Below are 16,043 nucleotides of genomic sequence, written 5' to 3' on the forward strand. Positions count from 1 at the left end.
AAATTGTCAAGTTTTGGATGTCTGAAGTTAGCCTCCCACTTCCATACTTGGGCACCTAAATAAAAGTGGCCTGATTTTCAAAGGTGCTGAGCACCCCCAGTTCATATTAACATGTTTGTTTTACTTTTAATGAAAATCGGGCCATTTTGTTTAGGTGCCCAAATCATCGACCTAACTTTAGGCACCCACCCAGGTTTGAAATTTTGGGGCATAACTTCCATTTTGGTTGGGGGACAGGGAAGAGAGGAAAAAAAGAGTGACTGACTTGACATTGGTGTAAAAGTCTCATAAAAGAATGGGTATTTGAGAGGTGGAGTTTGAACAGGCACATTGCATTGGATTCAAAGTCACTCCTCGGGAGTTCAGGTGTAGATCTGGCCATCATGGTGTAGGCCCATCTTCTCTTGTTTGTATTTGACTGTCTGGTGTGAGATTCAAAATTGGGATATGTAGTAATTGAACTGGAGACAAGGAAATTTTGTTGAAATGTGAGATGCTCTAGGTATGCAAGTGGGCTCCTGAGCCCCCTATCTTGTTAATAACAATTAAACTAGAAGGAAATAGCACGATGCAACATTTTCAGACATTGAGCATGTTTCTAAAGTGTTTTCAAATGTTGAGGTGCTTTGGAACAGCTGTTCAAGTATAGGTGCATGCAGTGGGAGCCTTATTCATGTACACAAGCACTAGAAGTGTGTGTTGCAAAATCAGGGAAATTTGCACACCTATAGTCAGGTGACTGGTATGTGTAAGTACCTGATTTGCATGCACACATCTAGCATTGGCATGCACACACATATCCATGTCTCTAACTTAGACCATCTGCGTCTTAGTCTAGGACGAGGGGGTGAAAAGTTGGAAGTTCTGAAGAAACAAAAGGCACGTACTGGTTTTTAAAGTTTCTTCTAGCACAGACCAGCATCCAAAAACTGCTCTTTCCTCTCTTGATAAAGCAAAAGCCGCTAGGGAAAATTGTAGCAAGTTTTCCAAAACAAATCACCTTTTCATCTCAAAAGCGTCTATGCTTACATGAGAAGCCAGTGAAATAAGCTCATGATGAAAGCTCCTGTCTGCCGGTTAACTCTAGCGTTAGCCTAATTCAAATCCTTAATTCATTGCTGTAAAGAGGAATGAGATGTTGATTTTTTTCCCCCATCAGCTTTCAGTTTCTCCATAGTCCAGTCCTGTGGGCCCAACAGGTGGCTGCATTTCCACACCGCCCTGGCCGCTTCTGTGGAGGTCGTTAGGTGAGTGAATCAATGTAACTTGAACCGGTTCGTGTTGGCAGATGGGATCTTTTTATTTCCAGAATGACTTAGATGTGTAGATAGTCTCCTTCCTACAATGGGAACTGTTCACCCCCCAGAACAGCCGCTGGGTGTGGTCTGGGGCAGCAGCGATTGGCACATGGGGCTGTCAGTCAGTGGCAGAGGCAGAAAAGGCAGAAGCTGGGTGTGCTCCGGGCGGTCAGTTGGGAGGTGGAGCTCCAGGGCGGAGGGCGCCGGAGAGGAGCTGCAGGTGCCGCAGCTGTACAGCGCCCGGGCACGGAGCATGACGCAACCCGCCGGTCCCAGGGCGAGCGCTGGGCAGAAATGACAGGTCTCGCTAGGGTGAGTTTTCCTCTTGCGGTTCAGCTTGGCAGCTCCCCGGGACGCCCAACGCCTTTAGAGTCGGAGCAAGGGCCAGCGCGGAGCTCAGCGGCCAGCCTGGGCCGGGGGCTTCGGTGTGTGCCTGAGCCGGCTTTGGCAACGCTTCTGGCCGGCCTCCAGCTGGGCGTGCGCCAGCGGGGCGGGTTGGCTCGGGCCGCGATCGAGCTCTGCCCCTGCTCGCCGCCTCCCCACGCCGCCGGCGGGTCCCTCCGGGCTCAGCCAGGCGCGCTCCTTCCCGGCTCCCCCACGCCCAGCTGGGACTTCAGAGACTTTTCACACGGGCCTTCGCCTAACGTTGGGTTTTCTCTCTCTCTCCCCCCGCGGTTGCTGCTGCTGCTGCTCTGCTAGCCCTGATCCGAGCCCGGGGCCGGCCGGCGGGAGCGGAGCCGAGCGGAGCAGCGATCGGACCCGGAGCGGGGGGAGCCGGGAGGCGCCTTCAGTGCGCGGCACTTTCCTGCCGCTGAACTTCGGCGGCCCAGGCTCGCAGCCGGTGTCCGGGCGGTGAGATGCTGGGGCAGGGATCGAGGATTTCTGCCCGCGCCCCTCGCGTGCCGTAGCCGAGCCCGAGCGGACCGCGGCAGGGGGGGCTAGGGAGGCGGCTCCCTGGCCGGTTACCGGCGGGCGGGCAGGATGGTGGATGTCTTCAGCGGCCGGCCGCTGGTCACCAAGGCCGGGCAGGCTGTGGACCCCGAGGAGGTGCTGCAGAACAAGATCGTGGGCTTGTACTTCTCGGCCGGCTGGTGCTCCCCGTGCCGGGACTTCACCCCGCTCCTCTGCGACTTCTACACCGAGCTGCTGGAGGGCGCCCCCGCGCCGGCCCCCTTCGAGATCGTCTTCGTCTCGTCCGACCGCAGCCCGGAGGAGATGGCGGAGTACATGCGCGACATGCACGGCGACTGGCTGGCGCTGCCCTTCCACGACCCCTACAAACAGTGAGTGCCCGGCTCCCCCCTCCCCAGCCCCCCGCTGCAAACTGTGCCCGGGTGTGTGTTCCCCCCCATCCCCCTGGGGATCTCCTACGCGATCTCCGCGGTACCCCCGGGGCCGGGTGGCAGTGGCCCCAGAAGCTATTGTTCCCTGCACACCTGCTTCGGGCTGGGTTTAAAGAAAAGCTGCCTGGAGCCTGCCCGGTTTTCATCCCTCCTTCCCGAATTCCCCTGGTTGAAGGGAGGATCCTGTAAGCGCTCCCGGAGCACCCCAAAACCTAGACCCTGACACACTGTCTGGTGGCCCGTGCGGCAAAATCCCAGAGCTGGCACCTGGGCCCTTCTGGATTTGGCCCCTCTTCTGCAAATTCTAAAGTGTCAATACAGAAGAAATGGCAGTGCTCAGACTGGCACTGATGAAACCCGGAGCCTACTGTGCTCTGACACGACAATACCTCACAACACTTGGCCCAGTCCTTAGGTTCTGCTGGATCTGGCCAGTGTTTGCTTTTGGCCCCCTAATTTTTCCACATAGAGAACAAGAGTAGATGCTTCCACTCTCATTGTACCAAATATACATCAATAAAATGTGGACCATGATGCATTCTGGCACAAGAGTGCCTCGGATACCAGATCCACTACCTGAACATGCCTGGATCCAGCCAATATCTGCCCCTGATCACTCATATCCCATTGCCTAAATAGATACCATGTTTAGTGGTTCCTATTGCACTTTAAAATCTGTACCCTGATGCATCCTAATAAAACAACATGTTGAAAACTAGCTTCTGCTTTATAATATAGCCTAACCAACACAGTTTCCTCAAAGGAAAATCATGCCTCACTAGTCTATTAAAATTCTTTTGAACCTGTCACTAAAGTAGTGGATAAAAGAGAACCAGTTGATACTCTTTATTTAGACTTCCATGACAAGGTCTCTCTTGGGAGGCTGCTAAAGAAGCTAAATAGTCATAAAGGTAAGAGGTAAAGTATTATCATGGCTCAAAAGATGGTAGCAGACAGGAAACATATAAGTAGGAAAACAATGTATGGTGGTGTAGCTCTGGTGGTCCCAGGCTACTAAAGAGACAAGGCGGGTGAGGTAATATCTTTTATTGGACTAACTTCTGTTGGTTAGAGAGACAAGCTTTTCTGCTTACACAGAGAGCTATGTGTAGCTCCAAAGCTTATCTCTCTCCCCAACAGAAGTTGGCCCAGTAAAAGATACCTGCTTTGTCTCTAGGGAAAAAAATTGTAATTTTTCATTGTGGCAAGAAGTTAACAGCATCAGCAAGGGCCTCGAGGTATCCCCTAAGTCCTGTATTGCTATATATTTAACTTTCTAGAAAGGGAGAGTGAATAGTGAGGTAGCAAACTTTGCAGGTGACACAAGGTTAATTAGATTAATCTAGACCAGAGAAGAGTGAGAGGAATGGAAGAGAGACAAAAACAAGCTAGGTGACTGGACATTATGGTGAAGTTCAATATGGATAAATGTAAGGTAATGCGTATTGGAGGGAAAAGTTTGAACTACTGGTATGCTTTTCGGGGTTCTAAACTAATTGTATCAACTCAGGAAAGTGACCTACCTATCACTGTAGGCAGCTTGCTTTTTTAAAAAAAAAAAAAAAAAAAAAAAAAAAACACCCTCAAAATTTCCCATGAAAAATAATCCATTGGAACTTTATTTGTCTTTGCTGCCCCATGTTGTAGCAGTTTGCCTCCTGGTGGAACTGTCCGAGTGCTAACCTCTTTAGTTACACAGGGCTTGGTGGCCAGAAAAAGGAAATTCAGAAAAATATCAGTGTTACTTTAAAGAAGTCTTGGGTGACATTTCGTAATGTTTTCTGGAGTTTGGCAGTGATCTTCTAAAGCTAGCTTGTGAATCTGATGATGATGCTTTGATTTGTTGACTTACTCCTATCATGACAATGGGTGCATTGATTTGATTTAAATCAAAGCAATTTATATTTATTTTAATCATGATTTAAATCCGAAAGCACAAAACCTTGATTTAAATAGTCAATTATAATTGTGTTTTGCATTTGCACTTTGTAGTTATTTTCCTAAAGAAAGGTTTATTCTCATTAGTTGGTAACCATTAAAACATTATTTAAACTGAATATAGCATTTACGCTGAATTGGGTCGTCCTTTTTGCTAACCAAGAAGATACACTATAGCTACACACATTTATTTAAGCAATTGTATACCTTAATTTATTTTTCTTCGGGTTATTAATTTGTATATTTTATGTCAGAAAATGGTGAATGATACATTTCTCATTTACTAGATTAATTTTTTACTTGTGATTTGTGTCAAGGTCTGTTTAGATGTGCATTACTTCAATCTGAATTTCCAAAAAAACAGTAATTGAAATTTTTGATTACATGAAACTACTTTAAAGTGCTGGATACGTTTTTTTTAAAAGTTCATCAAAAGCTTTGCATTTAAAAGTTTAACTGATTTATTAAACAATGGAAGTTTTATCTGTAGTTCATTAATTGAACTGATTGTTTCAGGTCACCATTTCCTTCCAGATTCTAGAACTAGTAGATCTCACATGACTGTTCAATGTCTTTTCTATTTAAAAGTTTAATATTTCTGTATTAAAGCTAACAATACCCCAAGACACCACACTTAGAAGGGCTTAAGCATAACAAGTCATTGAAATTTAAATTGAAGTGAATTCTGAGAACTGAAATCATGCAGAGCATTATAACAATGGTTAAAATACATCTTTGGTAACATGGTTTTTAAAAACAAAAATGACTGAGGTTAACTCTGTTAAGACTTCTGAGAGAGAGATTTCTATAAATTTGAATGCTCTGTCTAGTCATGCATGCTGAATAGACAGACAGGTACAGTGAACCTGCATGAGGGCAGGGAACAGAGAGGAAAGCAAAGGTGGCTTTAAGCAACTTTTGCGCCTCTGGGGTGAAATCCTGACTCCATTGAAGTCAATGGCAAAACTCTGGGGGTTTTGCTCTGAGTGATATAGTGCCTAAAACTATGTTGATAGCTGGTGGGTTGTCTCTAAAAAGGCTCCCAACATTGCAAACAATGAGTAGCAATAATGGGATGGATCTATAAAAGTAATCATCCCTTCTATATGTTGGGATTCCCTCCGAGACCTTTTCCACGTGGCTTATCCAGAATACCTGGCCCAATTCTGGGAGAACACTTGATCCAGTTCTCTGAAATCCAAAAACTAGGTTTGAATCTGGCCTTGGCACTGAGGCTTTTTTATTGGCATTTCATAAAGCTTATACCTGAGGTGATCGGGGGAGGGATGGGAAGGGAGGGTAAGGGGCACCACAACTGCAGAGTACATAATTATAAATCAGAATATATACATATTCTGAAACAGACTGACACGTGCGTTACTTTTCATCACATGCTTTATGATTGGCTTACTAATTTTGTGAGCCAATCCCGGTATAGACAATGAGCTATCCAGGCGCTCAAAGCTGTAGCTGTAAGTTTATCATACAGTACTCTTCTTAGTATTTCTTTGTCTACTAACCACATGTTGTTTATGAGGCCACGTGTCAATTCATGCTTTGTCCATTAACCCCTGTTTCCTTACTTTTGTTTGCTTTCCTTGTTCATGCAAGGCCCACACCATAGAAAACACAGTTACTATGGAGCAGCTGTAGTAAGAACCTGGAACAGGGTTTCCTTTTACACCCCTTTGTCCATGGGATAGCGGTGACTTCTTTTCTCCTCCTTCTCTTCATTTCCTCTCTCAGAGCAGAAGGGGAGGAGGCAGTGATATTATTCTTGGGAATGCAACATCAAAACTTATCTGGTAGATGATTTGTGGCATTCCAATAGCATTAGCACAGTAGAACCTGCTTATAGGGGAGCAAAGGGTCACTATAAACAGAGTGAAAAGTAAGTCTGTTGAAATTAATTGGATTTGGGACCTGAACTATAGGCAGAAATTTGTCATAGTAGAATTCATACAAAGAATTCCACTCTGTTTATTAAACACACAATACCTGCATTGTTGGTGAATATTAATTTGAGGGACTACACTGTGCAGATAAGATCACCTACTTGTGCACATAGCTAGGCTATGTTTAGAGGGGATGGTGTCCTTCTTTCCGGGGGAGGGAGAGCCATGCTCCGGGGATGGAGGAGTGATTGGGGTTGGACAGGGAGCGGGAGCAGCACCCCAAGGACAGGGCATAAAGGAGGCTGAGAAAGGGGCCCAGTCACTGGCCCTGCTCCTCAAATATCACGTGTCAGGATCCCTCCACCCAGGCACTGACCACTGATACCTCTGTCCACGGGAGCTGAGCAGTTCCTGAGTGCTCCTCCAGCTCCAGCAGCCGCTGCGCTTCCCGCCCTCCCAGCAGCAGACCAGAAGCCGATTGTGGACAGTTACTCTGGTAACTGGACTTTTGCTGTCTGCTCAGTAGTACTGACCCGACACTGTCAGGCCCTCTCTTCAACTGGACTTTCCAGTTGAAAACCAGACAGCTGACAATCCTGTGGCGGTTTTGTAATGTTGGTTTCTTTCTTCTTAGAACTAGATTGAAGCGTCCACGTCATTTTATATAGTTTACTGAACAGTCCCTAGATAGTAACAATATCTGGTCACTACCAACACTGGCTGGATTCAGACAAGTGACCTAACGGGTAAAGGTTCTGTCTTCCACAAGCTGTTCAGCATGTGCCAGGGGGAAGACCGAGCCCAGTAATTAAAGCTCCAGGCTTGGTCATAAGATCTGGGTTCTCTTCCTGACTCTGCAGGTGTCTTGCTCTGGGATGCGAGCAAGTCACTTTATCTGGGTAACTCAATTTCCTTATCTGGAGGATGGAAAGGATTATGTTTACCCTCCGCATGGCAGCATTGGTAAGGCTGATGTTTGCTATGTGCTCTGAAATCCTCTTATGAAATGTGGCGTGTCCTAGATTGCCATGAGTGTATATTAAGAGTCTAATATGAAGAAAAAAAAAAAAAAAGGAAGAATTGTTAAGTGTTAGTAAATCATGTATGAATATTTCATCGTAATGTGGCTTATTTTAGGTGTTTGGAAATTACAGCTCAATAACTTGATTGCTCATTTATGGAGCATGCAACAAGGTGCAGCAATATTTTTTTTATTCTTAAACTGTTTTAGCTGGTGAGCTTAATACTTACTGTATGATCATAGATGCAATAATTTAAATTCAAAGCAGAATCCCAAGAGTCCCTCAGGGCTGTGCATCTTAAACAGGCCTCTGAGTTAGGAAATAGCCAGGGGTGTTGGCAACAACAAATTATAACTCCTGATGATAATATGTTTCTCAACTTCATATTGGTGCTGGTGGTGTGCACCTTGTGATCCTGCAGGAGATGGGCAACCTGGAGGGAGTTAAAGCAAACCGAAGAAAAGGAAGGGATGAGCACATAGGAAGGGGAACAAGCAAGAAACCCAGCAGCCCTGTTTTTGCATTGTGATCTGTACAGGCAGACTGCCACAGACTGCATGTGGGTGCAGCAGTGCGCCCATCTGGATCGCAGTGCAGGATTGAGGCCTTAATATGCAGTAGTTAAGTTTCCTGCTCCATTTGCCGCCAGGCCTGAGACCCTTGTAGAAGAAGCCTATTCCATCCCTGGAGAGATGGAGCTGTTTGCAGGGCTCTCTGGCAATTCCCTCTAGCTAAATGGCAGGCCAGCTTTGACTGACTCCATGTTCAGCTCACCTTAACTGAAGTGAGGCTTTTGAGAGTCAAGTCCTTTGGGGTGGGGAGAGTAGGATCCCAAACAAATCCCTGAAAAAAGGAAGGTAGTCAGAAGACCGAGAGAATGGTTGAAGGGCTAAAACTAGCTATGTATTTATATTAAGCTCCTCACTGTGGTATGAGGTGTATAGGTCTGGGAAGAGACACATATGAGCACGGCAATAAATGCACATGAGAGAGAAGGGAATGCATGGGAAAGGGGAAAAGGGGCTTGCTTATTCTTAAGCAAGTTATTGAAGTGATAGTTAAAGGGAACTCGGAAATAAAACTTCTCCCTCCCTTCCTTGGAATTTTAGAGTCCACCCCCAACGGACAAAATTAGACTCCGAACTTGTGATATCCTTGAGGACACATCTGCAATGTTTAATAATGTAGACCATTCTTAAATTTGTTAGAAATGTGCAATAAATAGCATGAATAGACAGGAGCTGTGCATTATTCTGTTTACCACTGCAAATAAAGGTTTGCCAAACTGCCACCATTTACGAGAAGGATTGCTGTCTTTTGAGTTCTGAGCCCTACCCTCCCAGATGGAGAGAAATATAATTCCCTCTTGTTATGTATTATTGTATATAGCATGCTGTTGCTTCCATTAACTTTGGGTCCCTGTGAATTCACTAGCTATATATTTTAGAAGAACTGAAAAATAACTAATGGCTGTGAAATCCTTTCTTCTGTTAAGCGAATTAAACCAAGTCAATTTTTCATTATAGTTCACTTTAATCAGAAGTATCTGCTGAAGCCCTTGGCATAAGGGATGAAACATTAGGAAACACAAAGACAAATAGTTGAGTAAAACACCTTATGCGGTAAAAGCAGTTTTTATAATGATCCATCATTGTCAGAAATATCTACAGCCAACTTAATAAAATGCTTCAGATATTCTGACACAGTAACGCTTTTGGCTGCCTACAGGCTGGTCAAGTGCAGGTGCCATAAGTTTGTACAGATGTTGTAGTGCTTGGAAACATTGAACAGACAGAGCATTATATCTTAGTAGTAGTGAAAGCCCACGTTGCCTCAGGATGTGGCAGCTGGGCCAAGTAATCCACAATCTGTGCAGTCTCCCTCATACAACGACATTGTTGCATGCAAATTAAGTGTAGAGTAAGGTTGGTGATTGGATGAGTTATCTCAGATATCGCACTAGTGTTCCATTTTGAGGTAGACATCCCAATCTGCCCCAACCATCCTTTCTATAAAGGTTGAAAATCTCACTATAGCTTCCTTATTTACCACCCCCAACTTGAGTTGGAGACCCAACTGTCCAGAAGGAGACCACATATTATACCTCTACCAATACACTGTAAATATCTAGGTCACAGACTTCAAAGAACCCTGTCATCAAATCATGCTAGCAAATTCCTTTGTTTTTAATTTTATTTATTTATTTGTTTTGCCGAGAAGAGAGTTGACATCTGTGGAATGTGTTACACTTTCATTTCTGGCCAGTGATTAGAAATTTGTGGTTATCAGAAGCAAGTCCAGCAGACAGACAGTGAGAAGGTAGGGGCTGGCAGAAATGTTTGCTTCCAGAGCGTGCAAAGTGACATTTTACATGCATACAGTTATCTAAGTGATGGCACCAACTGTGAAAATATTTGAATATTTCTTTCCTTTCACTTAAATGTTAATTGCCATGACGTGAAATGCTTAGATATGTTTTACCTGTGACATTCCATGATATGCACGTAGATTTCAGTTTTACTGTTAACTAGCAACATTAACTTAAATCAAGATAATTCAGTCTTTTGTCTTCGGTTTTGATTTAACACTATGGGGCTTTGGCGCTCCATAGTATCTCTGCCATCTCCTGTCTTTGCCCAGTGGAGCTTAGGATCTCTGCAGGCTCCCCAATTCCCTCCCTGCTTCTTTCCACAAGGTGAAAGCATCCCTTGCTCTCACTGCTCTGCAGAGCTTCAAGTGCCACAGAGTAAATGTCTTCCTTGCTCTGTGCCTTGCTCTGAAGTTTGTCTCTTCACCAGTTCTTGCCTTATACAGACTTTGTAAAGTGTGCATGAAGTCGTGCAGAATTTTACAAGAGAGGAAGGTAGGAAGAGGGAAGCAGTTGGGATTGATTTTTTTAAATTTTTTTTTTTACAAGGCAGGAGGAGGGAGCAGAACAGGACCTGAGCTGCTGGGCTGTTTATAGGCCTGGAAACTCTGCAGCCCTCCTTCCCTCATCCCTTCCATGAAAAATGTATTGGTCCTGTTTCCTCTTCCCTACCCACAAGCAACCATTGATTCCTAGTCAACCCAGCTCCCTCTCTCATAGGCACCTCACTGCTTCTTTAAAGAAAACAAAGCAAAGGGTCTTCAGTGCTGGCTTGGCTCTGCTCCTTTACTGCTGCTGGCACCTGATTATATTGAGGGAAAGAGGGGACCAACATTAATTGCATTGGGGAAGCACCTACCATTTATTTTATCGAGGAGTGGGCAGTCCAGCATCAATTGTATTGGGAAGTAGCTTCAACCATTGTGACTGTTCGTCCTTCGCATCAGAAAATATCCACACAACTCCGGTTTTAATCCTAGAGTATGATGACGCCTGTGTGAAAATTCATGTATTTATAGGGACACCCACATCTGCTGTGTCTCTAAATATTAGAAATGTAGGGGGTTTTGTTGTGTTGTTAAAAAGATACTGTAATAATTAGATTTGAATTTCCTCAGATTTGGTCAGCTGGTCGTCAGTCTGTATCTTTGTATCACTTACATTCATGTGTAAACTGAGAGACTGTCGTTTTGGGTTAATTTTAAGGGCATTTTAGAGCACAGTCTCTCCTTCTGATGAAGGATTATGAAACTTGTTTCAATGAGGAATTTAAAGCATTACTAATTCAAATCACAGTTTAATATCCCCGTGTGAGGCGAAATGGAGTATCCATCATTGTATAATGTTATTTATATTGTACTTTGGAGAATGAAAACTCCTGAGGTGAGATCCTCATCCTGGTTTCAGCCACTTCACATATAGTCAAAGGGCCAGAGCCCTACGAGTTGCCCTCTGGTCAGGGGAGGATTCTCCTGGTGCAGACATGCTGTGGAAGAGATCTGTAAGACTGCCTTCTGAGAATCCCCTTGTAAGCCCTTCATACTGGGGGGAGACTGGAGCATGCAATGCCTATGGAGACTCCAAGCATTACTGAAGCCCCAGGAAGGCTGCTGTAATTTTAGATTCGGCCCCTCCAGGACTGCAGAGTAGCCCAGAATCTTGAGGGTGCAAAAAATGGCTAAAAGCCACCCTAGCTTCCCTGCTTTTCCTGTGCTGCAAGTTCTGTGTTTGCACCTGTAAGAGATGCAGCACAGAATCTCACCCCGTGTGTGTGTGTGTGTGTGTGTGTTCGTTCAGTTTGTATTGCATAGACCACTCTTTTAAAAATACTCGACGGCTTCCTGAAGTGTTTCTAATCGTGTGTTTAACTTTGTGTTTTGTTTCCAGTGATTTGAAGAAGAAGTACAATATAACAGCCATCCCCAAACTGGTGATTGTGAAACAAACTGGAGAGGTCATTACGGACAAGGGAAGGAAACAGATCAGAGAAAGAGGGCTAACCTGCTTCCGAAACTGGCTTGAGGGGGCAGATGTCTTTCAGAATTTTTCTAACTGAACAAAAATTGGGAGATACATGCAAGATAGCTAGACAAGGCGTGTGGGGGAACTTGCAGAGTTCCCAAACTATCACTTTCTTGAATTAGAACAAAGGGCATTATTGCTTGTGAGCCATTTTATTTTAGTCTAAACTATAGAAAGCAGAATATGCCAGTAGGCTAACATGGTTTGGAACAAATGCACTTACCATTTTATTCATGTTGTCTTGTTTACTATAGTTAGTACAAACACCAAAGCATTTGTAATAATAATCAAGAGCTGTGTGTTGTAGGGCTCTTCCAGACGGCTAAAATGGCAGCCCTGTGAAATCTATGCAAATGTTTTATTTTTGCAGATGTATACAGGTAAAGAAAATACTTATTTTTCTCAACACGATTTTTCTGGTGATTAGCATATAGTTTATATTTATTGATAAAACAGAAGTATACTTGCTTTAATAAAGTACTATTTATGCATTGCATGCCTTCAGATGTCTCCTTTGATACAATGCAAGTAAATGTGAACAGAAAATGACATGGCTCTTAAATAGGGTGCACTGTTTGCCCATGCATAAGAAGTCCCTTTTTATTTATGTTTGAAGTGGTCTTTCTTTGTGTACTTTACAGAGTCTCTCTCCCTTTTCTTATCCCCAGATTCTTTTCCCCCAATACCATAGTGTGAGTCAATATCTCCAATTCACAATCAGGCTTTCTAAAAAAATCAGTGTTTTGTATGGCCTGGTCTACACTGGTGGCTTAATTCGAATTAAAGTCCCTTAATTTGAGTTAATTACTCCGTGTCTACACTTGCGCATTGTTAATTCGAATTAAGGAGCCTTTAAAATTGAATTAATAAAACCACCTCTGCAAGTGGATTAGCGCCTGAAGCGCATCAGTTAATTCGCATTAGTGTGAGTGTGGACGCAATGGCACTTAATTCGAATTAATTGGCCTCCAGACTGTATCCCATGATGCCCCATTTCAGTACCCTCCCCCAAAGCAGTTCCAGGAAGATTTAAATCTTCATTTCCTGCGGTGAATGGGTTTAAAATCTAAGCTGTGATCACCTCCTCACACACACAACAAACCCTTTGCAGTTTTTCTCTTTAAGGGTTTGAAAGATTTCACCACCCCCCGCCCCGCGTGGTGAATGCGTTTTAACTGCCCAGCAAGCCCTTTGCAGTTTGTCCCTTTAAGATTTGTCCCTTTGAAAGTCTAGCCCTTTAAAGTTTGTCCCTTTGAAAGATTTCATCCCCTCCCCCCCCCCCCCCCCCCCCCCGCGTGGTGAATGCCTTTTAAATTTCAGCAGTGAGAGGAAATTCTTTGCTACATTGTTTCAGTGGCCAATCATGGAAATTGATACTTTCTTAAGAGTTTATTCACAGTGCTACATGTGGATACATTATATCAGGCTTTCCATCAGTGAAATGGAAACATTTGTATCACTGTATTAATATACTAACTGACTCCGTTGTTGTTTATCTTACATTCTACAGACACCTGTAGAATCAAAGGCAAGCAATATACAGGGGGTTGTGGGGGGAGCATAAAAGGCAAACAGCATATAGTTCTAAAGTAATCCAGGATAAGCTGCGATGTATTTGTCACGGTCAAAATGAGAGCATAGTTCAGCTGGCTCCATGTGCCTGCAGCAGTGGCGATCGAAGGGTAAAAAAACAGCATAAAAATCCTTTTCCTGTTTGTTTGGGGGGGGGGGACGAGGAGGGGGGAAGCAGCGCTGCATCCTGGGATGATGACACTCGTCAAAACAGCCTCTATGGTTAGTTGCACTGTGGGATAGCTTCCCACATTGCACTGCTTTCTAATTCGAATTAAGGCTGGCCAGTGTGGACGCAAGAAACCAGCACAAACACTGTAGTGTGGACAATCTGCAGCACTTTCTATAAATCACTTTCTGTAATTCGAATTAAACTAATTCGAATTAGTGCTGCAGTGTAGACATAGCCTATGTGTGTTTGCAACGGTGAGAGGAGGAAAGGAGGAGAAAGGCAGGGATATTTAGGAGGCGTGGATGTGTTAAACAAGATGCTAACCAAGTTGGTGTCTTGTATTTCGAGCACAAAACTATGGGCCTGATTCTCCTCCTGTACATCAATGTAAACTTTTGACTTCAGCAGATACATACTGTCCATACTGGTAGGAGTGAGAGGAGAATCTGGTTTTATATGCCCAATTCCTGGATGAACTGTGGCTGTGGATGAGGATTGTTAAACACATCTATCAGGGTGAGAGGTAATTCACAAACGTGAGGCACTTTGCCAGCAGGATTCTCAAGCATACTCTCTAAATGAAATATACACACTTACCATAAACATGCGTTCATCTCTGGGAAGCCTAAGTAAACAATTTACCATGCTATAAACAGGGAGGAATTAGATGGGAGTAAATGGTTTATTTTAATATTTACTGAACTTGCTGATTCACTTTCTTGGAATGGAGGAAAAAATGTTTTCTCCGCAAAGTATGAAATCTACGAGGGTTCATATCTAGTCCTGGAAAAGAAGGCAAGAAACAAGAGCTCCAAAGATATTGGGGAAAAACAAACAATATTAGATCAGTGAGGTGATTAAGTATACTTTGTGAGTCAGTGACTCCAGAGCTGGGTTCTTAAAGTGGTATTAAGTAATGCTGTGGCCATTTTCTGATCTTCACTATCTCACCAGTTCTTTATTTTTCTAAAGAATACTGAGTTATGCATTCGTTTTCTGAAAGGCCTTTATGCAAGCACTATCTGCTGTTCTGGGACTAATTGATGATGAATGTAGTTTGAAATAACAGTTCAATGAGAAAATGAAAAGGCATTAATAGAAAACATTTTCAGTCCTTAAATATATACAGCTAATATATTGCCTGAAATATGGATCAACTCATAATAGCGCAGACACCAGTTGTAGCCTAATGGATATCTCCTCATTTAGATTTCATGTTCAATACAAGATAGATGGCCATTTGGTTGCCTGATTCTGTGTATATGTGTCTACAGGTAAATGAAAAACTCGTACTACTTAAAATTTGATTATTTTAGGCGCCAGTGAATATACATTGACTATGGATGTAAAAATGGGCTGCGGAATCAATGTGTCTCAATCTAGTCTCAAATTAAAATCAGGGGGGTTAACAGAAATACAATTGTGATGAAGTAAAAGAAGTATTAAAAAGTATATAAGCGCCTACTCTGTGGGGGGCGAATCTACCATCTTCTCACATCAGTATATTGAGTGCCTTAAAAAAATAATTACCAGCCTGGCTTGAGTTAGTTATGTTTTTTATGGTATTTCATGTTCCAAGTATAGGGAGTAGGGGGTAAAGGAAAATACCATTGTGCAATACATTCTCTTTAGCAGCTCCTACTGCACATAGAGAAGTTTAAGGAGTAACTTGCATTTAGGCTACAGAGGGAGCTATATGTATAATTCCCTCATGTAATGATAGGGAACTAAGCTCATTTGCATGTTATGCTTGAAATCATGGGCTTTTTACACCTTTCTTTTTGCTTTAAACCTAAACCTTAAATAGGCCTTGCATTTGTTAGCAATTTTTCTACCATCCTTCCTTTTTTTCTGCCATGAAATGCCATGAATTTAATTGGTGGCCAGCTTGCTTTCTTGATGAGAGAGAATGATATTGTGTTCCGATATAGTTATATGCAGTAGCATGAATGATATTGATAGATACTACACACTCAAAAGAAAATTAATGAAAAACTGAAAGGTGAGGGTGAGCAGTGTCTGGCTGCCTTTGCTGGGATTAGACAGGATATTATTCTTTATTAGTAGCTGACTTAATGGGGCCAGCTGACTTATGGCACATGTAAAGCAATATCTTACGGACTCTAGTTACTAGCCAATTTACAGCAAAACATTTCACTAGGAAAAAATGACGAGGATTGTATGCTGAAGCATTGTGAGTTGATCCATAATATAATTTTGAGAAAGCATAACTAGCATTTATGTTTAAACAAATAAGTGCCGTAGGCTCTCTTGTGACCACTGAACATATCATTTGGGAAGAAGTGAAGCATGGAGCTCAGAGGAAAAGAGTGATAGATTCATTAATGAAGTAAACAATATAAATGCAAGTGAAACCAGCATTTGAGGCATACAGTGTATCTCTTGCTTATCT

General features: G+C 43.3%; 1 protein-coding gene across 2 annotated transcripts; it reads left to right on the forward strand.

Moving 5' to 3' along the window:
- The first annotated feature begins 1,470 nt into the window (after nucleotides 1–1,470).
- NXNL2 (nucleoredoxin like 2) lies at nucleotides 1,471–12,376 on the forward strand. Of its 2 annotated transcripts, XM_067568640.1 has the most exons (3): nucleotides 1,471–1,610; nucleotides 1,998–2,581; nucleotides 11,752–12,376. In XM_067568640.1, the coding sequence occupies exons 2-3, from the start codon at nucleotides 2,280–2,282 to the stop codon at nucleotides 11,918–11,920; spliced, it is 471 nt and encodes a 156-aa protein (XP_067424741.1). In that variant the 5' UTR covers nucleotides 1,471–1,610; nucleotides 1,998–2,279; the 3' UTR covers nucleotides 11,921–12,376. The 2 variants fall into 2 exon arrangements, with proteins under 2 accessions (XP_067424741.1, XP_067424742.1); XM_067568641.1 differs by lacking the exon at nucleotides 1,471–1,610 and having other exon boundaries at nucleotides 1,621–2,581.
- Nucleotides 12,377–16,043: the final 3,667 nt, after the last annotated feature.

The sequence above is a fragment of the Emydura macquarii genome, unplaced genomic scaffold (genome assembly GCF_026122565.2).
Source record: "Emydura macquarii macquarii isolate MOO-44397 ecotype Brisbane River unplaced genomic scaffold, CSIRO-AGI_Emac_v2 contig_2897, whole genome shotgun sequence".
In the NCBI taxonomy this organism is placed as follows: domain Eukaryota; kingdom Metazoa; phylum Chordata; order Testudines; family Chelidae; genus Emydura; species Emydura macquarii.